Raw genomic sequence first — 26,773 nt, 5'->3', positions numbered from 1 at the left:
TGGAAAACTATTATCAGTTGGCATTCGTCTACCTGTTGAAGGAGAATCCCTACATCACAATGTTGCTTTTTGTCAAATCCACTTTGTTACTTCAGCTAACTGACCCGGCTTTGCATGAAACTCTCCTGATGGGGAACAGGGCAATTTCTTTTTCATCTGACAGTGATTATGAGAAACGTACAAAGGAGGGATGGAGGGAGGAGAGGAAAGAAAGGAGACGAAAGAGGGAGAGTTTTTTTTTGTTTTGTTATATTGCCAGTGGTATCACTGAGCAGCACTGCAACCAGATGATTGTTGTGGCTGCCTGAGCCAGTGTCTGAGATGTTAACCAGGACGGAGTGACCACCAGGGTGGGATTCAGACAGGAAGCAGGACACCAGTAGTTAGATTAGATCACAGGAGACGTGGTGCGGTTTCATGACAAAAAGATGTTTATGGTTAAATGAAGCAGATTTGTCTTGAGTGGAGATGTTATAATCTTTCATTCTCAATGGCAGTTAAACGTCTCAGTTAGGCCCCAAAGGCAAATCCAACACAGGGGACAAGTTATGAACTTAATTGCACTTTGAATTTGTCCTCTCCGTTATCATCCTCTGACAGGTCCACTCAGGTTTCCACACAATCCAGCCAGAAAGCAGCCGTCTGTGAGGCGAGCCACCAGGGTGAACAGGACGGCTCATCCATCGGGCGTGTCTAATACCCGGCCACACAGGAGGGCACCTCAGTCCTCCTCGGGTCCCAGGCAGCCTGAGAGAGCTTTGCCAGGAACCCCGCTGCTGCAGAGGAGATATCCACACCACACCAAGCCTCAGTCGGACCAGAGGAACCGTAACGCACACAAACTAAGTAAGAGGAACCACATCTCACACTCTTAATTTCCAGATTTAAAGGACAACGTTTTAGGTTCCAGTAAAATGTTTAAATGACTTTGAGCTAAATGTGTAAATAGTGTTTAGAATAAGAATAATCTTTAGTGTCCATAGTGTAAACCCTGGCCGTGCCTGGTATCCCTTTTCATTCATAGCATCTGAGTCCGTTCATGTGGTGTCACTGCAGGCACAGAAAGCCCTGGGTCATAGCGCATCCGCCGGCAGAGCAGTCGCAACCAAAAGAACCACACCAGGTACTCGCAGATTTATATTTTATGTTTGTTTTTGTCTACCCATCTGTCAGCTTAAAAAAAATATATCACAAATAACATTAAGTTGTTGTATTTTAAGTAAACAAAGCTCAACATTTTTTGTCTCTGTGCCTTTGTGTGTTGTTGTCTATGTGTGTGTGTGTGTGTGTGTGTCTATGTGTTGACCAGAGCCACCAGAGTACGAGGCTCGGGACATAAGTGTCAGGGTCATGTCTCCTCAGTCCGTCCTCATCTCCTGGGTTGACCCTGCAGTGGAGATGGGGAAAGTCGCCCCCGGGGCATCCAGGTGGGATCTGTTGAAGTGCACAGAGAGAGAAAGAATGACCATCAAAGAGAGAACCCTAACCCCTCCTACTGTCATTCTGTCTTAACTCAGATCCTACACAGTTAAGTACAGGGAGAAGGGTGAGTCGGCACGCTGGGAGTACAAGGACAGCACCCAGAGGAGAATGATGGTCGAAACCCTGTCCGCTGACGGCATGTACGAGTTCTCCGTCAGAATCTCTCAGGGAGAAAATCATAGCAAGTGGAGCGTCTCAGTCTTTCAGAGGACTCCTGAGTCAGGTAGGTGCTGCCACATGAGAAATGCTTATACAGAAATGCAGCTGATGGAAAGTGATTTTCTTTTTATAGACGCAGCTATACAGAGCCAAGTCCCTGCTTTTTCCATAGACTTTGAAAATAGCAATTATACTTGCAGAACAGGATTTATTCTTGCATAGCTGTGTCTGTTCACTGTTTTCCACTTATTTCTTCTTATGACAATTCATCACATTCACTACCTAGTAATTCCATTTTCATATAGCTTTGGCTGCCAGTATCATAGGCAGCTCCTGAGCTGTGGTTCATTGGAAATTCTGACTTTACTGCCTGTCTCTGCAGCTCAGCTCTGCTCCTGCATTTCTATACATGATCTCAAGGGACATTGTCCCTGACAATGTATGGCAGCAGTACTTTCCTTAGCTGAAGCCTCCTGGCACACATGCCCTTGCTGTTTTTATATTCTTTAAGCAGCAATTTCCTCACGCTGCTCCCTCTGTGCTGCCTCTGGTTTCTGTCCCGCTGCTCCTCCCATAACTGGTGTCTTTCCACTCACTCGTGATCTCCTCGCTCACCAGCACCATCTGGACCACCAGAGAACTTTGAAGTCAAGCCACTACGAGGGAAAGGAACAGCTGTCGTAGCAACATGGGATCCACCTGAGGAAGCCAATGGCAGGATAAGAGGTGAGACCAAGAGGATTAAAGTCAAATTAAAATTAATGTCTTTTTTTCTTAGAAATCAGTAAATAAATATCCCCAGTGTTTGACTTGTGGACTTATTTAAACATTTCATTCACGTTCTGTTGTGGCAGTGCCCCCTACATTTGTGTTTTCCAGTGTCCATGAGGGTTCTAACTGTTAGTGTTGATGTTGTTATTTGATTGGTAGATAGGTGGGAGCAGAAAAAGGTTTTACAACATGCTTTGTCACATTTGTGATTTGAAAACTCAATAGCCCATGTTACTCATTTTAGAGGCTAATGTAATGTTTCAAGTCAAAGTGTAACAACAGGATTACTTAACGTTGTGAGTTTTGACTGTTAAATTATCATCACCACTACTTGACCCATAGATGAGAGGCCGATAACACTAGTGCGAATGCATGCTATCTATTTATGTGTGGTACAAACACACAGCACAGTACTTTAGAGATCTGAATGATGACTAATGGAAGTACAAACTTAACAGTACACTAGGTCCTCCCAAATGTTGACTGTTGTGAAAGGACTGATGTTTTATTTTTGCTGTGTGGGCTTATTGAAAAATAAGGGCCGTTTCACTTTTCTTTGCTTTGCCTCCCAACAGAGTACATCCTGTCGTATGCTCCTGCTATGAAGCCATTTGGAATGAAGAGTGTGACGTTACGTGGCAGCACCACCACAGCCACCGTCGATGGCCTCAAACCGGGAGAACGGTACATCTTCAAGATTAAGGCCACCAACAGGAGGGGGCAGGGACCACAGAGCAAGGCCTTCAGTATTGCCATGCCAGGATGTAAGCACCTTTTTTTCAGTTTTTTTCTAGCATGTTTCTAGCACTCAAATTGTTTAATCCTTCATTCATTCTAAATTATGTCCCCTGTCAGCCAGCAGCACGGCCTCATCATCCTCTAAAACCAAGGAAACCCCCAGAACAAGCCACACTCCTTCCGAACAGGATACTGACCATGACGAATCTGACCTCTTGTCAACAGAGGCACCAGAGGAGCCAACAACAACCCCCCCGCCACGACCTGCTGCACCTATCAACAGGCGTCAACGCCCGCTCTCCCAGTCACGTGTCTATCACAGCATCTTCTCCTCTGTGAGGGGCTCGGTGAGGAACACAGGAAACAGAGGTTCCTCCAAAAGAAGGCCTCAAGATAGGGAGGATGAAGAGGAGGAAGAAGAGACAATACCCACAACACCACCTCCAGTAAAGGAGACAACAACCATGGAGACAAAAGAGCCAGATAACGATGTTTCCCATGACCCTGAGGATGACGTGGACTATGATGAGGATCCGCCCACTACTGAGACCCCCAACCTCAAAGTTATTACACCCTCACCAACTAAATCGGCTACTGCTCGTCCCAAAACACAACCCAGAAGGCCCATAAAGATAAGGGTCCATGACAGACCAGTATCCAAGGGGGCCTCCTCCTCATCTTCTTCTTCATCGTCTTCAGCTTCCTCCTCCTCTGATGCCTCCTCATCTTCGTTTCCCTCTACTTCCTCTTCATCCAGCTCAACCTCATCATCATCTTCTTCCTTACATAATCAAGAGTCAGCGGCCAGTAGAAAGGACTATGTAGCTTCTACGTACCCAAAGAGTAAAGACACCTACGATAAGACCAGTATGACATATAACAAACCTTCCACTCCGGTTGTAAAGGAGGATAGTTCACAGCAGTCAGAGGCCACAGCTTTAGGTAGAGGGCGTCACAGTGGGTCTAGTTTTGGTTTCGGACGAAGACAACCTGGAATTTTGTTTAGAGGGAATTCAAGTCGAATGTCCAATGGTTACAAACCTGCCATCACCTCACAGTCAAATTTGCCAAGCAGAACTCTAACCCAAGCAACATCAAACACACGCGCTTCAGTAACAACACCAGAAAAGACTGAAAATCATGAAACATTACATACTTTCAATCCAACAACATCAAAGCCAACTTCAGGAAGGGCGTCCAACAGTCAAACAACATCTGAAACAAATCACTCTGACAAATCGCAGAGCAGCTCACAGTCCAGGTCACATGGCAGCCCACAGCACCCATCCACTGCAGCCACATCAGGCTCTTCTCCGTCAACATCACACAGAGGATCTCACAGCTCTGCAACTTCTCACAGCCCGCACAATTCACAGACTTCACACACATACAGCGAGGGAAATGAAAACACAGATGCAGAAGTAGCCAAAGACGAGGAGCCAACAGAGGAGGCGAGAACTGATAAAAAACCTGTGGTTTCTCGGACCAGAATTAGCCCCTCCTTGATCGAAAAATTCCCTTGGCTAGCAAGTCGTTATCCAGGCAGATTCAATTCAGGAACAAGGGTGTCATCTTCCAGGCAGGACGGTAGGACCCCTTGGACTAGGACTTCAGCCTCTGTAGGGGCTGGCAGACCCATCTTGAGGGGGGCACCCACTCGGGTCTCAGCTGCTTCGGGTGCTGCAGGAGTGTCCACAATTCAAGAGACCAGTGAAGATCTGAAGACTCCTCTCACTCATGACTCAGTTAAATATGGGGTTGGAGCGGGCTCGACTAAGCCGTCTCTGACAGATAAAAATATGGCAACTAGTGACACGAGAAACCCAACTACCTCTTCCTCCTCTTCCTCAGCATCCTCTTCTTCAAATTCCCGTCATTCTTTAGACAGAGACACAATTGACCCTATCCTTAGTGGAACATCTTATGACAATAATGATAAGGACTATGTGGATGAGGGAAGTAGAGAAGTCAGTGGGAGAAATGAGGAAGTTGCAGACCCCACAGCTGCCCAGAAGAGTCCTGCTATAACATCAGCAGACCCTCAAAGAAACACAGAGGACAACGAGAGTGTGGATACAACGGACACTTCTTCCAGGACCAGGACAGGCACGTCTGTAGGAGCCACTTCAACTCACCGTCGTCCTGGTGTAGGAATGAATGGGAGGGGACGCTACCCTCTGTTGGCTAACAGGCAGGTTGGTGGATCTAGACATCCCTTCAGACCACAACCAGCACAGAACTCAAGGCTGGATTCTTCAGCATCACAATCTTCTTCATCAAATTCACCAGTGTTGACCTCAGATCGCGAAGCTGGCACTGGTACTGCTGTGACAAACACAGGGGGAATAAATGGAGGAAACTCCCAGTCCACACTGCCGTCTTCATCATCTTCATCTTCCTCTAGGGACAGCTTTAGGGGACAAGGGGGTAGGTCTCGATATCCCATCATCAGAGGGAAACCAATCAATGGAGGAGCTGTCAATGGAAATGGTAAAGTCAGTAGTTTCAGTGCATGATATTGAGAATTGCTGCCAGCTACTACATTACACAGATGATGCAATGCTTTTTATGAGCAAGAATATAAAATGATAGTTTGTAACTCAGATACTGCATTGTACTTTTCTTTAATCATACAATTGTTTAGGTAAAAATGGTCGACCCAACCTGACAGCAACTAACAGTAAAGATTCCTCCTCCTCCTCTCATGGAACCAGTAAGGCCGTTGGTCAAAGGTTTATCACTGGACCTGATGGAAGCAAATGGGTAACTGTGTATAATGATCTTGAAACTTCTTTTTGTAATTTGCTTCAGCATGAAATACTGTACATTTTGGAAAGATGCTAGATGAAAAGATCAGTACTACATCTTATTGTAAATACAAAGCCACAGCCAGGAGAAGATTAGCGTAGCTTAGCATAAAGGTTTGAAATGGGGAAGCAGTTAGCCTGGCTCTCTCTGAAGGTCATCTCTTCTGGCAGACGGGCAACCTTATGATAATGACTTCAGGAATTAACTGCACCTGGCCAAGAAATTATCTGGCACATAAAACCAAAATAGCTAGTTTCAAGCTTTATTTGTTTGTGTGGATTAAATACATCATCTATAGCATGTTGATTATCGAACCTTTAGAGGTGCCATTTCTTTACCTTTGGACATATCCTGGCATATCCACATTTTCTTTGTATTGTTTTGGTACATTTTTCTTTCTATCTAGGTGGTAGACTTGGAGAGAGGGATTCTTATGAACCAGGATGGACAAGTTCTCCAGGACTCCGAAGGCAAACCTAAGAGAGTCATTCTTGGCGAGGATGGACGCACAATTTTTGGTAATATACTTCATTAAATCTTACATCATATTTAAACATACTGTATACAGACTGAATGTGAAAATTAAAACCTTTTTTCCATTCTCAATATTATCTTGCTGTTTAAGACAAGGTCATGTATATTCTGTTTCTGTCCACCGCCCACCAGACCACATGGGCAGTCCCCTGCTAAACAATGAAGGCATGGCTCTGTTCGGCCATGGCAGAGATAGTCAGCCAGTGGTCAACCCCAAAGAGAAGCTCCTCATGGTCGGAGGGAAACCTTTACTTGGCTTGGACCTACCCCGCTTTAGGGCTCCGATCAAACCCCAAACCACCACCACCACCGTGGCTCCTACCACCACACCTGAACCCACCACCCCTGAATGGACCACAGAGGAGTTTACCACCGCAGTGATATTCCCAACCTGTCCACCAGGAACCTTCGCTAAGACAGATGAATATGGGTATTCACTGATGGACCAGGAAGGAATATTAGACTGTTATCCAGAAGGTGAGTCTTTCCCTTGAAATTCACAACACGCTACAGATATAATCATAAAAGATTAATATAAATATACATTTTTAATACAGTAATGAAACCCCCTACCCCTACTTGTAAAAAACGAAAATCCTTAATCTGTGGAGACAGAGCCAACTTAATGCAGCTTCTGAGATATCATTCTCTTTACAATGATGGATGAAGCCCCACAAAATACTTCTCATTATAATGTCAAGATTTTCTTCATGATGACACACAGCATACAGTTAAAAAGAATAGCACCCAGTATCCATTATTAGTAACAGTATCATGTATAAACTGGAAATTAAAACTGGAAAGAAGTTGAAATATAGCCAAGCTTCATTTAAAATTGAAAAATGTATCAGTGGTTGTACCTATGTGTCGAAGCAGGTTTGTCTGTGGATGTGTGGGTGTATGTTTACATACTTCAGAAATGTGTTCAAAGCCATGTGAGATTGATGCTGCAGCTTGTTCTGCTTCTCTGACAGAGGAATCCTCAGGATTGGAAATGGACTACATGGTTACAGTGACCATGGTGCCTGATGCTTTAGCTCTTAAGAAAGGTATTGGCTGAGTTTGGCTTCGGACCGACCTACCGCCAGTGAGCTGGATGTACTAAACTGCTCTGTGTATGCTCGTTGTTTGTTGGTCATCGTCTTGTTTATTCCTCAGTGGATCTGTTTGCTAGCTCTTCTCGTCTCTTCCTCTTTGCCGTGCCTGTGGTTGTTTCTCCTCTTGTGTTTTTGTTTGGGTTTGGTCCTGGTTCATCGCTGGGATTTTGGATATTTTCCAATCTGGCTGTTTTTAATCAGTCTTATTCCAAAAAAGTGGACTCAGGCTGCATGTGAACTGCATGACTAAGTGTAAGAGAATGCCCTGGCTTATGATTTGATGTAATGTATTTGCTGTTATTAACAGTGCTTTGTACTGTAATAGATGAACCCCAGCTGAAATACTAGCTGAATAGAAAAACTGTTTGTTTGTCAGCGTTTGTAATTTCAATCAATTTCAATGTGTTGCATGTGCATGTCATGTTTTTCTTTTTTGGGGGTTTTGCTGGAAAATACACATTGAGCATCACAACATTTTTCTTAGCATTTCCCTGCCACGGCTCAGAGCTGGTTGCATGTGTGTGGACCATGATGTAACGCCAAGGTCCACTTGAGCAGCGCACGGAAAAAAACAGTGATGAAAGAGGAAGGAACTAATTGAATTGCACCCACTGAATCCTTTCACATTTGTCAGCCTTGGAGACTTGTGAAATGGCCGTTGTCTTCAAGGCCCCCTCGCATGGAAAATATGGGTAGCAGAACATTACATAAGAATACAGCCTTGGGTGTTGGGTCTTTCCAGAGTGAGCTCACATATCTGACCACATAATCTTGTTTAACGCTTTTATTACACAGATCACAAAGGATTAACGAGACACACAGCAGCATTTTATGGATTCAGGATGCAAATAACATAAATCAATTTTTCTCAAAGTCTCACTGATACATGTATTGTTGTTAGAAGAGTTTTTGGAGCAGACCACCCCGCCGCCGCCCACCACCACCGATCCCACCACCACCACAGAGATCTCGACTGCCGAGCCGCAAACCAGACCCTCCAACCATGGACCTTCATCTGAGTTTGACCTCAGTGGGAAGAAACGATTCACAGGTATGCAGAGAGTCTACGCTCATATAACTTCAAATAATCTCTTCCACAATTTACCTTTGTTTCCTGTGCAGCTCTAGCCTTAGATTTCGGATTTAAAGGAGACATATTATATTTTTTTATAAGTTTTTCTCTTAGATCTAGTGTGAACTAGTTTTTTTGTGTGAGTTAAAAGTCTGTAAAGTTAAAAAGCCCATCAAGTAATTAAGTAATAACCCAAATCAAGATTATGAACCTGAATATGAGACTAGTATGTCTCCTTTAATATCACATTCACATTATGCTAGATGCATCTCTTCTTAATGATAATCCCAACAAACATAACAATTTTATTTCTCCGGAGAAGTAGCAGATTATACATTTCTTTTAACTTTATGTTTGCTGTGCAGCTCTAAACTCAGATTTTTTTTAATATCACATTCCAATAGCGCATGATGAATCTCTTTTTAAATGATCCTACCCTCCTCAGGGATACAATAAATTGTACTTTCACCATACGCATGAAAAAACATCCTTCACCCAACATTTCTCTGCTGCAGATGTCAGAGAGACAAACAAGAAAGACACGTGATCTTAACCTGCTGACCAGATGAACAGCATATGTCTTAAATAGCATCAGAAAGGAAAGAAGCATGATCGAACATGCATCTGTGACTACTGAGTATCATATTTATTTCTGTTTCCCCATTTGTGTGCATGTGGTGGTCTCTCGGTGCTGTAAATAATGATAGGTCAGTGGAAGTTCTGTTTTGTTTTGTAGAGGGGCAATAAATTTGTGCGGCTATCTTGGCTCTCTCGGCAATACCTCACAATAAAAGTCCCTGTCAGACGTTACAGAAACAATCGGCCAAGTAAAAAAAAAAACTACAAACATTTTCCTGCATGTTTTGTTTTCACTCTTTCCCGCTTTTACATCTTATCATATCGGAAAATGTAGCAGAACATTCAAAATCTAGTTTTATATCACTCTGTTTAAATATATGACTGAACCATATATGAATTTTTGGTAAATGGCTGTAAATACAATTAAGGGTATAGGAATACAGTTCACAGGACAAGTCGCCCCCTCCTTTCTTTTTACTGTTCCTGTATGTTTCCTTTGGCCTCTCATACTTTATCCCCTCATCTGGTTGCACAAACAGACCAAAATATTTTCGTGACAGAATAAAAACAGAATCTGTGGGACTCTCAAACCTCCTCAAAAAAACTACACTAAGTCAAAGGTCCTTTTAATAATTCTGTTTTTAATGGCGATGATTTCAGTCCTAAAAATAGTAAAATAATAATAAAAAATAGTGACTGCTGCATATGGCTTCGATAACAAATTGTTGCTTGTTACATTCATTTATTTTTATAGACATTTCAGTACTCTCAGCCAGTAAGAAACTGTTTATCCATCAGCAGTAGGCGAGAGGACATTGGCTTGTTACAGCTAAATTTTGTAGATTTTCATAAATGTGTTTTAAAGTAGTGCTTTAGTATTGCACTTATATCCATCCCCCAAGAGATGAAATCGCAGGTATTCTGATCTTTGGCCTCAAAAACACCTGATCCTACACTTCCCAGAATGCAAATCAGTGCAGCATCTTTGGTTAGACCCTCTCATCTCTCTCCATTTAAAAATTCTATACTCAAGCCAAGGTGTCAAGCCAAATATGTCCCCTGAGTAATTTTCCTCAAAGTTCCTCCAGAGAAGAAGAAATTGCACGATTGTTTTCACAGGCAGTATATTACTCCCTGTGATGAGTAAATTGCCTTTGACATATAAAATTGTTGGAGAGCCCCTTTAATTTAGAATAGCAGCGAGCCATCTACTTCAGAGATCATCGTAAAATAACACACAGATTCTGGCCTTTCAGAATCAAGGGCCATTAGCTTCAGTGTGTCCCTGTTGCCTGTTGTCAACCTAACAATGTGACTTGAGTCACGGCTCAGCAATCACTTATTTTAAGATTAAATTCAACGTGTCAAAATCACTTAAACTGATCTTTGCTAGAAACCTTTTGTAAAAAGGGAAGATAATATTTATGGCTGGGTCTTTTATCACTACAGTGTCAGAACTATCGGTGTGATCTGCTCCAGGAGCAACCGTGGAACAATAACACGGCTTACTCTGGACACATCCGTCTTGATGAACTGCGGCCTTCTCGTCATCGCACACCTCTCATACACACATCTGAAAGCTATTACTCTCCCCAAAGCTCCAAGACAAAAACAGACAAGAGCAGAGACGCAGTGGAAATCATAAAAAGTTCAAGCGGCTGACCTCAGCACAGACTGAGGAGACTGCTGGCTTCATGTGGAGACATCCTCTTTCCTATGGATTAGTTTATTCTATTTTAGGTCCACTTCAGTCCAACAATATTCTCCGCATGAACTGTCTAGCAGAGGCATATCTTTGCCTCTTTATCTGTTTGGTTTGGATGAATCCAGTTACAAGGGCCCAGTATTATCTAATAATTATTAGCAGTTGTGTGACTTTTCTTCACATTAAGACCCAGATGGATGGACTTTGCCACATTGAATAAATAATGAAATGTCTACCAAGATGTTTGGACCAATGAAAATGCTTATTTATGCCTGACAAGACAGCTACTAGAGCCGACATGATGCGAACTGTCCTGATGCTGCTTCCAAGTGACATTTCATCCATGTCAGGCTCACCAAGCCAGTTGTCTGTTTTTGGATCTGGTTTTTCAACAAGCAGAGAGAACACAGTGTGTCTCTGTAGGGAGGTGCTCTGAGCATTTAAAAATGAACACATGAACAAAGCAATACATCTGGATCTTCCACCTGCACGAGGCTGCACAGACCCTGGAAATGTGGATGCAGTACAGAAATACATCCTTACATGCGCCCTGTGTATAAATCTGCTCACCACGATGACAGATCCTGTATTTCATTGTATGAATGTGTAACACATAATCCATATGGCCGCATATTTGCATACAATAGGAGTCTGTGACCCGCACGGCCTCGCAGACTGTGTGTTGATGTGCAGATCGTGACACGTGTTAGACTCTTGGCCCTGCGCGGAGGGCCAATCATCTGGGGAGGTGGGAGCAAATCCAGGCTCCAGCAGGTCCTTCCAAATCCCAGTGAGTGTAGGAATTGTGGGATATCTGAAGTATTTCGCAGCTGTAGGTCCAGCTGGTGTTACTGAAGAATCACCGAAAACAAATGAGGGAAAAGGGACGGAGGGGAGGAGGGGTGGCAAAGGAAAGACAGGAAGGAGTGACCAGCCTTACATCTGACTCCTTTCAAAAGAATTATAACAGATTGTGGTATTATTTTAATTCTTTGTGACATATCAAGGTTTGTCCTTTTCCAAAAATGTATTTGAGCTAATCTTAAATTGCATGCATCAGAAAATCATGTCGCCAAAATAATTCAATGACTTTTTCCTGCCATCAGCTCCCTATGTGAACTACATCCGGAAGGACCCAGGGTCCCCCTGCTCCCTGACGGAGGCTCTGGAGTTTCTACAGGTGGATGTCCTGGAAGACCTGATGAAGAAGGACAGGGTCCAAGCCAATCAGAACCAGCCTCCCAAAAACAAGCCCCAGAACTTCACCGTGGTCGCCATGGAGGGCTGCCATTCGTTTATCATCCTGGACTGGGCCCGCCCACTGAAAAATGATATGGTGTCAGGTAAGAAATGAAGGCTGTTATTTGTCTGCCGCAGGAGCTCCTCTGTACGTTAATGTTGCCCAAGAGGTTTGAGTTTTTGGTTTCGACTCAGACCTTGGGTGTTTTATTAGGGCAATATCTGTGAGGTCAGGCACTTCGTAACATCATGTCAACTCTAATGGCCAAACAGTGAGGTAACCAGCTGTGGGGCTGATGTGGAGCCAATGCTTGGTCCCATATTGAGCTCTATCTACGTTAAACAGTGACTCCTCACGATTGTTATTGATATATAATCTAAAAATATATAATTGTTGTTGCACTAGTAGTATGTATTCCCTGCCAACTTTCCCAATGAAATGAAAATAGCAGTGTCCATGTTATGTACACAGCTTTCTGCAAACAATCCCATAATGCAATGCACCATATTTCATGGAATCCAAAAGTCAACTTAACCATTATTTGTAAATGTTTTGAATGTGGAATACTCTCTGCTTCCACTTTGTCAAATGTGTGAATTAGATTTTAGTTGATTATTGATTTTAGATATTTGTCATAAGACTGTTTCTCAGTTAAAACCAAAATCCCTCTGACATTGAAAGTGGGCCAGAGAAGAGACTGAAGATTATCAGCCCGCTGCATAAGACATGATGGACTACCGGGGGCAGGAGTCTGGCCAGCTACAGAGGCAGAATGTTTTCTTTGGCAGGAAATCACAAGCTTCTGTTCATGCTGTGGGCCGGTCCGTCCTCTGATGTGTAAAACAGATAGATGGTCTCTACTGTCACTGGTGATTTCTTCCACTGTTTCTTTCCATTTGCTCCCCTCAGCGTTTCCTCTCTGCTCGCACAGTATCATGACACTTTCTGTGTTATGTAGCAAATAAGTCTGGACATTTTGGCACCTGATCGCTATTTTCTCCCATATTGTATCCGACACATCACAATCCACTTATTTTTAAGTGTTGTTGTGGTGTTGGGGATTTTATAGAAGACTGGATCCAGCATATCCGGCCAAGACGTACTGTAAATAAAGTTTTTTCTGACACACACACACACATGCAGGTACAGTTCACACATGCATATCCAATCACGAGGAACTGTTTAAGTTATTAGGGAATGTTTGCACAACCATGTCTTACAAGTTATGGGTCACGGCTTTAAAAACAAGTGTATGGAAACAGCTGTAAGCGTGTGGAAGGTTTTGTGATTTTTTTTTCTTTTTACTGGAAACAAACCTCTGGTTCCATTTTACTTTAATGCATTCAGGACCTTTAGCTTGAAGTGTTTGGGCAAAACAGGCCCGTTATTCATATATTGTAAGTGCTGCTTTTGGCTCAAAAGACCAACTTCTATGGGAGTTATTTAATGAATTTCTACCTACAGGGGAAGAGGGAGCACAGATGTAGAGGGCAAAGGCACTACCACTCTATCAAACCTCAATCTAATGGAGTAAAATGAGAGCTGGAATAAAAATAAAAAAACCTAAGAAGAAAAACAAAGAAGCGAGAATTTCCAGTATTTCCCTTTTCTCCTGTCGGCAGCCAGCTGTCTTGGTGCGGCTCCAGTAAAAATAGAAACTCAAAGTTGAGAGTCCAGTAGAAAGGGTTGGTAGTTTGATGAGCAGCAGAGCTGGTCTTTAAAGTTTTATAGTGAATGATCGTGGGCTGCGTGACCTCAGGTCGCTCGCCTGATTCTGATGATTAGTCTGAGTGGCTGAGGAAAAGAAGAAAACCGACAGACAGGTGGAACCGAGCCATGAGCTACAGAGAAGCCAGAACTGCACATTTTCCTCAGAGTTAAATGTATATGGGAAATCACTAACTCTCACAAAATCATTTTCATAACCACAACATGTTGTTTTTACACTTCAACTTTGTTTTTTTTGACTGATTAAACAAAGAAGATACACGAGTGTGTCTCTTAGTGAGCATTATAGGAGGGTAAGGTGACTTTTGGACAGATCAAGGCAGCTGATGTCCAGGTTCCTGCCAAGCTAACTGGCTGCTGGCGGTACCTTCATATTTACTGTACAGATATGAGAGGGGTGTTGATTTTCTCCACTCAATCCGAGCAAGAAGGGAAATAACAGCATTGCTGTGCTGAGCTCATGTCTTTCTTCTTCATTCCCTGCAGGCTACATGGTTCACAGTGCGTCATATGATGATGTGCTCAACAATAGATGGTCTTCTAGATCCTCCAGCGGGACTCACCTGCCTGTGGAGAATCTCAAACCCAACTCAAGGTAAGACAAACAGCTGTTGTGTTTGTATTACTGTATGTATATGTGGATTGGATATCATGGACTGTATATAAAGATGGAGGACATGACTACTCCCCAAAAGTGAGGCCAAATCGTCTTGCTCTCCGCCTGTTGGCTACCTGCAGTATAATTCATAAACCTCCATGTTAGTGGATGGGACATGGGCCAAAGTAAAAAGTACACGCCAAATACATTTTCCTCAGAGTAAGTTTTTGTCATTTTAGGTCATTCTTACCAAACTTTTCTCGTAAGTTTCATTTTAATTAGTTATTTGATGCTATAAAATCAAGGGGAAATGTCATGATTGACAGAGGAGACTAAGTCCCGATTCATTGAGCGGATGTATTGACCTCAATGCTTTGGCTCTGATCACTACTGCAAAGACTCTTGCTCCAAATGACGTCATCAGTGCAAGATGGCAGCGTTTATATCCAGGATATCTTGGCTTAATTTCTGGATTGTGGGAGGACGTGTAGACGTGTCGTCCATCTTTATGTACATTCTATGATGCTCACGCACGATCCTTTCAGAAGTAAAGAACCTTATTTTACAAACAAAGATTCCCTTTACCCCGATCTGTGCGTAACATTTATTATCAGGTTTCTGCCTCGGGTGCAGATTCTTGGCTGTGGCTTTTTCGACTGTTTATTTCTACTGCTGAGTGTTTATATCATTATCCTGTCATCATATAATGCACAGAATATACAGCTTGTCTACATGTTTGTGTGTGATTTCATGTATATATATATGCGTATTTCACGTAAGTCTGTTGGTGCTGTGCCATGTTTGTGCAGGAATATGTTGCAATTTGTGACGTCAAACCAGACGGACACTAATCAGATCATGGGCAGTGAAACTACAACTGTTGAATGTGAGATTAGTGAAACCCTCTGTGGGAAGTAAATCAGTTTAAGGAAACAAAATACAGGTTAATAAAAACAGTTGAATCTGCACCAGAATGTTGAAAAAGGATCATAAACGCTACACACATTATCTGACCCTTCATCATAAATACAGTAACAATATTAGAGCGTGTTTTCACAACTATGTCTTATGAGACACGGGTGATGGTTTTTAAAATAAATGCATGGAAACAGCTCTTAGCATTTGGGCCCAGAGAGAAGGGATCTCTGAGCATTTTGTGTTCATGTGTGAAAGGTGCTGTTAGCATTTGTTACGTTGGAAAACTGGATTTTATTCCAGTTTTTGAAAATCACTGAAAGAGTCACTCAAAGTTTTCACTGGAGACTTAAAATCTGTCGTCTTTGAGAACACGATTTTCATATTGTTTGTGTCAGGTTCCAGATAAAAACCTTCAGAGCTTCAAACAACAGGTCTGTCGAGTCCAGATGTGTCTTTCTCAAGCCAGTTCTCATAATAAAAATCTATTCTTTTTTCGCAAATGATCCAACTAGAGCTTGTCGGTTTACACGGAGAACCAGTTAACTTTGTTCAGATGTGAGAGAACATCAGGAGCAGAACGTGTCCTCTCACTTGGTGGAAGTGTGAATCTGTTGAGGTGTTATGACAGGTGACTCATCTGTGGCCGCACAACCACACAGATTCACACTTCCACCATGTGAGAGAACATCAGGAGCAGAACGTGTCCTCTCACCTGGTAGAAGTGTGAATCTGTTGAGGTGTTATGACAGGTGACTCATCTGTGGCCGCACAACCACACACCTGCTGCTGAACACAAACAAGCGTGTGTGTGTGTGTGTGTGTGTGTGTGTGTGTGTGTGTAGGAGTAAAGTTTTCCAAGAGGCTGCAACAAGGGCTTCCCTCCTTGACAACCAGCTTGTATTCAGGATCGTGTGTCTCCCGTGGTTACGCTTGATCCCAGGATGGTTTATGGGAGAGTGTTGGTATTTCCCATGGTGCTGCAGGCTCCTCCTGGCTGCCAGAAATACTGAGCTACTGCACTAAACACACGTATGGACATTTACAGATTGTGGATAAATATCAAAAGTGGATCCAAAGGTTTTCCTGCTTTAAATCTACTGTTAAGACAGATCCCAAAACTAGAAATCCCACAATTAAATCCTGAACTGAGAAAGATTAGCTTTCAGGTGCCCACTGTAGCTCACCTGGTAGAGTGGTCACCCCAAAGGTCTGACCGGGCACTTTGCTGTGTGCCTTCCCCACTCTCTCTCTCTCTTCATATAAAAAGATCTGTGTCTATCTCATTGCATGATTTTAAACTTTTCATTATTTGTTTGTTAGTAGCATCACACAAAACAAATGTACAGATTTCCATGAAACTTGATAGAATGATAAAGTAAAGCTCAGGGATGAACATTTTTTTTTTTTTTTCACTTTCTTTAACATTTGAACAACACGTTTTTCAACATTGTCTTTGATTCGTTAGAGAAAATTTCATGGATCTTGATGAAAGAAATCAGGCATGTTTAGGGGACTGATATTTGAGTGTGAACAATTCTAGTTGATAGTCAATTAATTGTTAAGTGATTTTCAGTGGAAAAATGCCAATCATCTGATGGTTCTGGCTTCTAAATGTGAGAAGTTGATAGTTACCTTATTTTATCTTGAATTCATTCTCTTGGGATTTTATTTGACAAAAACATGTGATGACATCAACTTAGACGTTTCAAGACATCATTTCAGAATACAGATTTATGAATTTCAAAACTCCACGTTTGCTTTTCCTCTTCTTTCAAACTATCCATAATTGACTTCTTCAAGTTCACTACTATCACGGATACTGACTGAGGAGAATGTAATGTGGCCAGACTGAATATGACTTACGTGATGTGTAATTACCACATCCAGAATCTGACGTGATGAGAAGCCCCGGCAGCGATGCTCTGAATGAAGCTGACAGATCTCTGTATTAGGGGTTTCAAATAGCTATAGCATGGCTTCATGTAGTCTATCCACTGCTTTCATATTCTGGCTCAAATTTCCCTTTTTCTACCTTCTCCAATTTCTACTTTCATTACATCATCTCTCTGCAGCTGCTGTGCTCTCACTCCTCCCACTCCTCTCACTCCTCTCTCCCTCGCTTGCTCTGTTGATGTATATTGTGGTCGCTGTTGTCACGTGGCCGTGGTGATTGGTTCCAGGCCTCGTGGCCGTACGTGGTGGAAGTTTTTTGGCCAGAAACCGACAGGGCCGTGAACTCACTGTGCGCGACCTTGCAGAGTGAAAGAAAACCCAGCACGCACACAAAGCTGCGTGAGTGGACGCACACTCGCAGAATCAGTCATCAGTGGAAAAAGTGTGCAGCCTCTCAGAGTTGTCACTGGTGGGTTGGGTTTTAATCTGATAGGATTTTTAATGATCCACCACCTGAAGACAAAGTGAGCTCACTGCACGCCACAGAAAAACTCTGTCTTTTTCAACCTCTTCCATTCTCATCCGTCCATCTATTCTCTTTCAGCATCTATTCCTGTGCTTTACATTGACTGAATCTTTTCAATTTCTTTTTTTCCCAGTTTGGAATCAGTAAAATCCATACATCTGTCTCTCTGTCTGTCTGTTTCCTCCTTTCTTTCTTTCTTTCTTTCTTTCTTTCTTTCTTTCTTTCTTTCGTCGTTTTTTTTTCCTTCCTTCCTTCCTTCCTCTCCTATCTGTTATTCTTCACTCGTCTACTGTCTCTTTCTCCACCCACCACCCTCGCCAAAGCCAAACAGCCATTTCATTGTGCTGCACTCACTCTGGATTTGTGCAGACATGAAATAGACGACTCTTAAATCAGCCTGACTGGATCGTGCCCGCTCATCTGCTACAGCCATTAACATTTTCCTCACCTTCGCCCAGTCGCAACCAAACTGAACTACAGAACCTCTCATTGAGTCCTTTGTGGTTTGTGTTCATGCAGGTACTACTTCAGAGTGCAGGCCAAGAATGTGTTTGGTTTGGGACCAATCAGCGAAACACTCACCTATGTCACTGAATCAGGTGTGTATCCCATCAGCACCTGCAAAGAAAAGGCTCAAACGCAAATATCACTGTGACGTTTATTTTATTGCAATGCAACATATCCATGCTGAAAATCCTCGAGGTAGGAGTAGACTTCCAGATGTGCGCTGCATTCGTTATGTGTGTTATGGTTTTCGCAGTCCTATAATCAGGGGAATGCATTAAACTTACAGTGCTGTCTGTGTGCTTTTCATCCCTGCTGAAATGATCCCATTCCTTCTTTCAGACGATCCTCTTCTCATCGAAAGGCCACCTGGTAAGTCCGAGTGAAGCTGCCCTCGGGGTTTTAAGGAGAGAGACATCATCCTGTTAAACAACCCGTCTGGATCTGATTCAGTATTGATGTTCCTCCTCTATCATTCCCCCCCGGTAACACTCCTCAGAAAGGATTTAGACGTCACTCGCAATAACTGAGACAGAGTTTGACCGATGAGTCGGCCAGGATGATGTTTGTGCCAATGTCAGTGTAATGGAGACATTTCATCCAGTGTAGGTTTTTCTCTTTTGAAAAAAAATGTATTGTAATAACTGTGCAGAAAGGCCAAAGATATGTTGTAGATATTCCCCACACGCTGTAAAGAAGGCAGAAGACTCACTTTAAGAAATGAAGTTTGCACTGTAACCATAGAAATGGTTCAAATTGTAAACGGTTACATAGTTTGTTTACTCCCTCAGCACATTTCTTGGTTCTTATTCTTTAACAACCAAATTCGGAGGATCTTTATCAAAAAATAAAAAAAGGCAAAGCATTTTTATTAGTATTTATATGGATTTCTTCATGTCTTTAAAAAATACAAACAAGACTTAACTATCCATCCATCCATTATTTATACGGCTTATCCTTTGAGGGTCATGGGGGAGCTGGAGCTGAGCTGACATTGGTTTTGCATTTACACCTACAGGCAGATATGGGAAGAACATGCAACCTCCACACAGAAAGGCTCCATCTAGCAATCAAAACTTATCTAAACTTATAACCTCATTTATTTCCTTTCCTGCAGCGTCTTTGTACTGAGAGGCAATTCAAAGTGACGTGTATCTTATATTTCAATTTGCGATTATGATGTGTATTGTATATTTATAGTTATTCACTTTCATCTGCGTTCAGTTTTTTTAATCCTATGTAAAGTTTCTTTGAGCTTTGATAAAAGCGCTATATAAAATGTAATATTATTATTATAAAAGTGCTTTCATAATATTGTAAATAAAAAATACACATCAAATAACATTAAAAAAAATATTTGAAACTACTAAAATGAAAGGGAAGAAAGAAATGAGAAAAACGGACCTATAACTATAATAAAAATGTGGATTTTATTCCAGATATGTTGGACACAAGAACCTGTTTTTATTTAGACTCTGGAAACAGTAAGCCGACTGGTTCCAGATGTTAAAATGTCTGGACGAGTCATTTAGTATCTGCAGATCGAAAAGGAGATTTGGTCCTAAAACATTCAGTGCTTTATAAACCTATAACAGTGTAAATCATCATAACATCAAGGTTACGGATATAAACTGAAACACATGCCGTCTGGCGACCCTGAGGCGACACCATCTCAGAACTCACCACAAGGTCAAAGCTCATAACGTACAAGTAAACATGATATTCATACGTGGATGATGCATTCTGCTCCTCAGGTGGAGAACCAATCTGGATCCCCTACACCTTCAAATACAACTCGGCCCACAGCAGCTGTAAGGGCAGCCAGTACGTCAAGCGGACGTGGTACAGGAAGTTTGTGGGCGTGGTTCTGTGTAACTCACTGCGATACAAGATTTTCATGGGAGACGGTCTTCGAGGTAACGCATCACATGACTGCCACGTTTAATGATTACAAATGAAAACTGCCGGGACATGTTTGTCAGTCTCCCTCCATCCAAGCATTGGTTGTTTTTGTGGAGATTTAAAATTGCATTATCCTCCCTCTGCAGAGCCTTTCTACAGTATAGGAGATACATTTGGACAGGGAGAGGACCACTGCCAGTTTGTGGACTCCTACAGGGATGGAAGGACAGGCCCGGCCTACCTTTCAAATAATCTGCCCTCAGCACAAGGTAAACAACATCAGATCGTACACACAAGGCTCCTTTTGTGGCTATTAATATTATTATTTATCCCCCTTGATCTGCCTCTGGCTCTGTAGCAGAGCAGCTGGATCGATCTTATTTATGCAGAATAATGATTAAATTAATTCTTGCAAAAGGATCAACCTGGGTTTTGAATGTTTTAGTCTAAATCTCACATGCTTCTCATTTTTCTGATTATACCGTAACTTCTAAATGTTCATGATAATGCAGTTACTTATTGGTTTCAGGGCATATCTGTGCATAAGGAGAATATTTGAAACTTGTTTATACATCACAATTTGTATCCGGGATAGTGGGAGGAAGTAGAGACGTGTCGTCCATCTTTAGATTTACAGCCTTTGACCCAAACATGCCCCCAGTAAATATTCTGGGGGGAAATTAGATTGAAACTTGTGCTAAATTTGGATGGAAACCAGTGTCATGGCTATGAACAACATTCGTTATTCTTTTCCGTTCTAGGTTTTTATCGTGCATACCGACAGGAGCCCGTCACATTCGGAGTCGTTGGCAGACGTACACGTCATCCATTCGTGGGTTGGTATGAATGCGGTGTGCCCATCCCTGGGAAGTGGTAACACAGGAGGAGGAAGAGGAGGAGGCGACATTACTATCAAGGGCAACAGGTCTGCATCCCGCTGCAGGCTCACACCTTCACTGGTCCTGCCCGTAAACACAGACTTTTGCCTGCCACGAGAAAAAGACACCACTACAAGTTTATTACAGCTTCACAGAAAGAGAATATAGTACTTTTTAAACAACTCAATGTATATCGTTACAATGCACTTTTTATATAAAGCAGTCTGTATATGAGGGAAAAAGAAGCATGTGTGCTCTCGCTTAGTTTAACTCTTGTCTTAAAGTGTCCTTGTACTATTCCCAACTCTGCCAGAGACAGGTCCTTCTCCAGTGTTATTTATCAAATAGCAGTGACATTGGACCAAAGCACAGGCTGCGAAGAAAACTGTAAGAATGGGCACTTGAGGTGTGTATAGGTCTGTTTATTTTCTATCATGAGATTTGTCTTTCATAATGTAACGGCTTCTGACAGCTACTTTTGATTTGTTTATATGTGTCCTTAAATCTTCATACAGATTTTTTGGGGTATTCACCAGATTTCATTAAGAGTTACTGTGTAAGTTTTGTGTGTATACGTACAAAAGAATAAAAGACCAAATATTTGCTCAGGAACTGTGGGAGATTGAATAAAGGTGCTAAGGAAACCACAACAATCCAAAAACATGAATCACAACATCTTCTCTCTCGAACACATTCTTTTACGGCTAAAACCTTCCACTCGAGATCCAGATCTACTTCATCAGCCTAATGGAAGATGTGAGGATCAGAGAGTTTGTTGGAGCCAGTTGGAAAAGCAACTGTTAGAATCTGATGAGGCGTGAGAAACGGCATATTGTGGAAAGAGAAGAAAAGGGGAAAAAAACAAGAAAATACCAGTTCATTGGCATTAGGCATGTTAGCAAATATGAAGAGAACCATCAGTCACGTGTAGAGTGCTAACACCCTGCTCCATAATTATCCAAACTGGATTTGTAATGCTTGGTTTTTATACCATAATTAGTTTTAATCTAAAATCACTGGTTAAAAGTAACAAAGTACTCTATAAAGTAATAAAATTACGAAAACTGGGAATATATTTGTACTTTACCTGAGTATTTACATTTTTTGCCAACTTAATACCTTTTAAACTCTAGTTTACCAACAGCTTTAACTCTTGTAGTTGGTTGATTTGAGGCTAATTCGAATGATAAGGTAATTTAACCTGAAACAAAGAGTTTTATTTTATGAAATCATATATTTTGTAAAAGTAATTAGTGACATGTATACTTGGTAAATACTTTGGAGTCAAAAGTGTATAAATTGTAATTGGAAATACTCAAGTAACTCAAATTTTGTACTTCAGTTCCATACTTAAATATTTATACTTAGTTCACCATTGATATTTTTTCAATAATATATATCTTCTTTCACCTAAGCCTAATTATGAATACTTTTACTATTTTGACAGTGCTACATTAGTTTTACTATTGACGCCCAAGTAAAAGTTTTATTGTGTTCGATTTGGAAACGTCTACAATGAAAATTTGGAACAATTGTTCTGGATAATTTGAAACAAAATATAAATGTAATATCCTGTTGGATTTGTAAGAATTTGCTGTTAATGTTGTCCGATAAATCTTTCACAGGGACTTAACCTTTTATTTTCATTTTCACTCTCAAAGCCAATTGTGGTTTTCAGATTTCACAGTGTTTGAATAATTATGGTCCATCAGCAAAAAAAGAACTCTGGTGGAAAAGGAAAAGAAAGTTTAATCAAAAGTGGGTCAACACTAAAGTAAACCAGTCGGAAAATATTTCTTGGATACGATGGAGTGAATGGAATGGTTTAGTTAGCTTATTATTGATTATATCATTTTTAAGATTTTGAAATTGAGAAGTCTTTCCTTTAAGCCCAACGGCAGAACCAGAACTTTCCAACAAATGCAAACCCTAAAGTCTTAATCTTATTCACACCATCATTGTTTAGAGAAAGGAACAGAAGCTTTATGACCCAAGAGATTCAAGAAACTGTCATTAATCCATCCATCCATCACATGGAATGTAAAATCTAATCCAGGCTACTTTTCTGATGTTCAAGCTTTGTTTGTCATTCAAAGTTTTCTTAAATCAGTGCGATAACTTTATGGGTATGAGTGAGGGAAAGTATTACTTTTATTCCACAACATTATGCAGAGCTGATGCACTTCTTCCTTTAACTCTGCTCATTATCAAAAGCCAGACTTCCAGAGCCCTTATCTGAGGAGCACAGATAGTTTGCACAGTTTGTTGAGGTTGGCTGCGACGTGCTGTGGCTGTCAAGATTTTAAAAACATTAAATGCAGGGGGGGGGGGGGGGGGGTGGGGGGGGGGGGAGTCCTGAGACGACGGAAAGACGGTGGTTGTTTTTGGAATGATAGCAGACCAATTTGTCAACACCCTGGTGGATGGTTGTCAGATATCGGACATGTTTTCCAGGTATGCTGCGTGCAGATGAAAGCTTCTCCGACCTCGTGTGTTCAGTGAGTGATGAGCCTCCCTTTGCCCCAAAATATTTTCCTTGGCTGCGGGGGCTGCGGTGCCTTTTGACCCGAGCCGGGAGTAATGACATTCACGGGGAACACGGTCCTGCGCGGAGACTAAAGATAGAAACTGGGTAATGTAATGCACAATAAAGAGAGGAAAAAGTGAACAGAAGAGAAATGAGGACAAACTAACACGTGTACATGAAAGCTGGCACATCTGCTGTAGACGTTAAAGGAGAAAGTAATTGTGTGTGTGTGTCCTGATCAGATTCGATGAGTGCTGTCAAAGGGAAGAAAAAGAAAAGATAAAGCGTAACCGATGTAACGGGACAATGCAGGAAACTAGACTGAAAACTCAACAGTGCTGCTCCTACTTTTTGTATTTTAACAGCCTTTTCATGACAATGTGTTAAAAATCAATGCTTCAAACAAGAAATTTTAACTTGTAAAACTAAAATCATCATTCACATTAAGGAGTTTGGATTTTACGCAGAATTCTGACCAAAGGACTGATTGATTTCAAGAGAAGCGATTTAGAGTTCAATGAAAACAAATGAATTGATGTGGTAAAAACAGTTGGTTTAACTTTTGACCATGACATCGATTCACAACTGTCAAATGTAAGTTTAGGCTATTTCATCACAAAGTAAGACCACTAACACCAGAGAAAGTTATAGTTTGGCTCGTTGGAATTCACCACCAGCTGGCTACCATTTGTTTTATTTTCCACAGTTGCACAGATGTGGCATAAAATTTGAGAAAAAGAAGAAAAAAAAACGAGGACAGAGTTTAGAGAGACCTGCAAAAAAAAGTGAAACTCAGAGTTTTAGGATTTATGGAAATGCGCTAAAATCAAATTCAACTTAAAGTGTCAAAGATTTAGACAACAATTGAAAACTTCTCTACAACCTAAAACATATGCAATATACCCCTATTCAAAGACAAAAACAAGTTTTTACCACATCCCAGTATTATCATTGTCTTCTGAACTCAGTGCCAGTGAAGTTGAACAACCTTCTACCAGTTAAACCACAGTGTACATTCCACTGAAGGAACATGTTGATGCCATGTTGTAAGAGAGTTTCTGCAGAAGATCGACTGTGAGCAGGGTGTTGTGGGTAACCACGGAGGTTTTGAGAGTAGCCAATGCTTGATCAGAGCGTCAATCAAACTGATTAACTGATCCAACTTCTTTCGGGAACCAGGACAGAAGAAACATGAATGTTATACTTGAAATCTGTACAAGTGAAAAAGAAACCAAAGTTATCCCTGCAAACGTTTCCCTGCACGCAGCTCGGAGAAGCACATTCCACCTCGAATAAAGGCTCCAGCTGGTTGCTGCAAATAACAACAATATGACTATGTTCTCCCAGGGAAGTTGATACTGACAAACCCTATTTGCTCGTCAATTTAAAAGGTATTTACCTATAAGATTCGCATTATATCGCCCTTCAGGAGTTTGTGTTGATCTACGCACGTCGGCCTTGGTTTGCCACTGGAGGTAAAATATTCCACGAATGGAATGAGTCCGAATCACTGATGGTTTTCTCTTCCCATTAAAATCTAAATTTGTCATTTGTAAACTTTACATTCTGGATGTAGCACTGGATTGTGATTCGCTGCATCTGCTTTGATGAAGAAGTGCCGCCAACGGTTGACATCAGACGACAGGAGGATGAAAACAGTGACTGCCATCGATATCAACAGCTTTTTTTTTAATTTCGTCCAAAGACGTTGAAATGTATTTTATTTTCAGCCAACGCTGTGACTTCCATCCATGACATGACACAGCACTGAGACATCCGCACGTCAGCGCTTTTCCAGCGTGTGTCAGGTCCTTTGTAGTTTTCAGTCAAGGTCTGTGCACAGAGCAAACTCCAGATCCTCTCTATAAAAAAGGGCAGAAGGCCACACTCTCTTGATTGAGCCCAGGCCCAGCTGACTTTCCACACGTGGATCTTACATTATAGATTCAGCTACTTCTCAAACTGGCCTCTCGGTGCCAGTAGGCTACTCCTATTAAATTGATTCAGAAAGAGCTCATCTCTCTATATTTATTATTTTGTATATATAGAACAAAATTGCCTGATTACAGGAACATTAAGATCTCTTGGAGAAAAGACACTAGTGGTTGTGAAAGAATGCAGTCTGGTAACTGTTTTCCACGAGCTGCCTTTTTTGTTTCTCCCTGATAGAAATGGGCTGGAAAACGTTTGGACTTCATTCTGCAGAGGTGAATCACCCGATGAATCAACTGATTCATCGGGTGATTCTTCTTTTGTTTTCGGGGAAAAATAAAAGAGGAAAGAAATGTGAGAATATTTGGGTAGACAATACTTTATAGACTGTGAATTCCTTTAGTGCGTTTCATCAAAAATCTCACACACTTCTGAATAAAGCTAAGAATCGGCATCTACCTGTTTCAATGTTATGATGCTGAAAATCGTAGCAAAAAAATTGGGTCTGACACTAAAACATAAAGTTCAATAATCATATTTGACATTTTTTAAAGGTGCATTGGTTGGTTTTTGGCCACCTGGGGCAGTGCAGGAAGTCGTAAACCTAAAATATTGTTCAATCCCAATAAATCCAAGTTATTATCTTATAAAGTTTATATGAATATGGCGAATGTTTCCCATTTGCACATCCAGCAAACAAATCCGTTTAGCTCTGTTCCTTCTATATTTCACATTTTTATCTCGCCAATGAAAGTAATAAATATAAAAATATTTATTAGAGAAGCTTTTGAAATAATAGCTGATATTAAAATGATTTAAAGGTGCACACACAGCTTATTCAAAATGAGAAATGAGTGTTTATTTGTTCAAGACCCCTTATTTGACTCTATTATTTTCTGTTGAGTTGTTCACAGGTGCTTGCGTCTGTGCAGGCCAACTGGAGACGCTCCACTTCTAACGAGTGGACTCCAAAAAATATACAAAAATCATCCATGGTCAATTAAAGATACACTTAATTTATGTGGTGTAATTACAATGTCAATGCAAATTACCAAATCACAGGCGTTCATTCCAAAGCTCATATTCTTTCACTGTTGTATATTTTCCTTTAACTATCTGGAAGAAACAAGGACCAGTTCAATTTCTTTCAGAAATATTTCTTTGGCGAAAAACAAACTTCAG

At 41.4% G+C, this 26,773-nt stretch overlaps 1 protein-coding gene across 4 annotated transcripts in view; it reads left to right on the top strand.

Moving 5' to 3' along the window:
• The window catches only part of fndc1 (fibronectin type III domain containing 1), a 33,909-nt gene extending 11,713 nt beyond the window's left edge, over positions 1 to 22,196 (top strand). Inside the window, exons 4-22 of one of the 4 annotated variants that reach the window (XM_034579499.1) lie at positions 601 to 846; positions 1,025 to 1,123; positions 1,310 to 1,427; positions 1,518 to 1,705; positions 2,260 to 2,367; positions 2,988 to 3,176; positions 3,268 to 5,635; positions 5,793 to 5,913; positions 6,365 to 6,476; positions 6,625 to 6,969; positions 7,467 to 7,541; positions 8,491 to 8,640; positions 12,052 to 12,288; positions 14,400 to 14,508; positions 18,368 to 18,447; positions 18,695 to 18,724; positions 20,107 to 20,268; positions 20,401 to 20,523; positions 21,016 to 22,196. In XM_034579499.1, the coding sequence (XP_034435390.1) occupies positions 601 to 846; positions 1,025 to 1,123; positions 1,310 to 1,427; positions 1,518 to 1,705; positions 2,260 to 2,367; positions 2,988 to 3,176; positions 3,268 to 5,635; positions 5,793 to 5,913; positions 6,365 to 6,476; positions 6,625 to 6,969; positions 7,467 to 7,541; positions 8,491 to 8,640; positions 12,052 to 12,288; positions 14,400 to 14,508; positions 18,368 to 18,447; positions 18,695 to 18,724; positions 20,107 to 20,268; positions 20,401 to 20,523; positions 21,016 to 21,131 (4,976 nt within the window). In that variant the 3' untranslated portion in view covers positions 21,132 to 22,196. Of the gene's footprint in view, positions 1 to 600; positions 847 to 1,024; positions 1,124 to 1,309; positions 1,428 to 1,517; positions 1,706 to 2,259; positions 2,368 to 2,987; positions 3,177 to 3,267; positions 5,641 to 5,792; positions 5,914 to 6,364; positions 6,477 to 6,624; positions 6,970 to 7,466; positions 7,542 to 8,490; positions 8,641 to 12,051; positions 12,289 to 14,399; positions 14,509 to 18,367; positions 18,448 to 18,694; positions 18,725 to 20,106; positions 20,269 to 20,400; positions 20,524 to 21,015 lie in introns of those variants that run through there. The other 3 variants (XM_034579498.1, XM_034579501.1, XM_034579500.1) reach the window with 3 other exon arrangements.
• Positions 22,197 to 26,773: the final 4,577 nt, after the last annotated feature.

This window comes from Hippoglossus hippoglossus, chromosome 24 (assembly GCF_009819705.1).
Source record: "Hippoglossus hippoglossus isolate fHipHip1 chromosome 24, fHipHip1.pri, whole genome shotgun sequence".
In the NCBI taxonomy this organism is placed as follows: Eukaryota; Metazoa; Chordata; class Actinopteri; order Pleuronectiformes; family Pleuronectidae; genus Hippoglossus; species Hippoglossus hippoglossus.
Note: the sequence above shows the minus strand (reverse complement) of the source record. Positions and strands in the feature narration are given on the sequence as shown.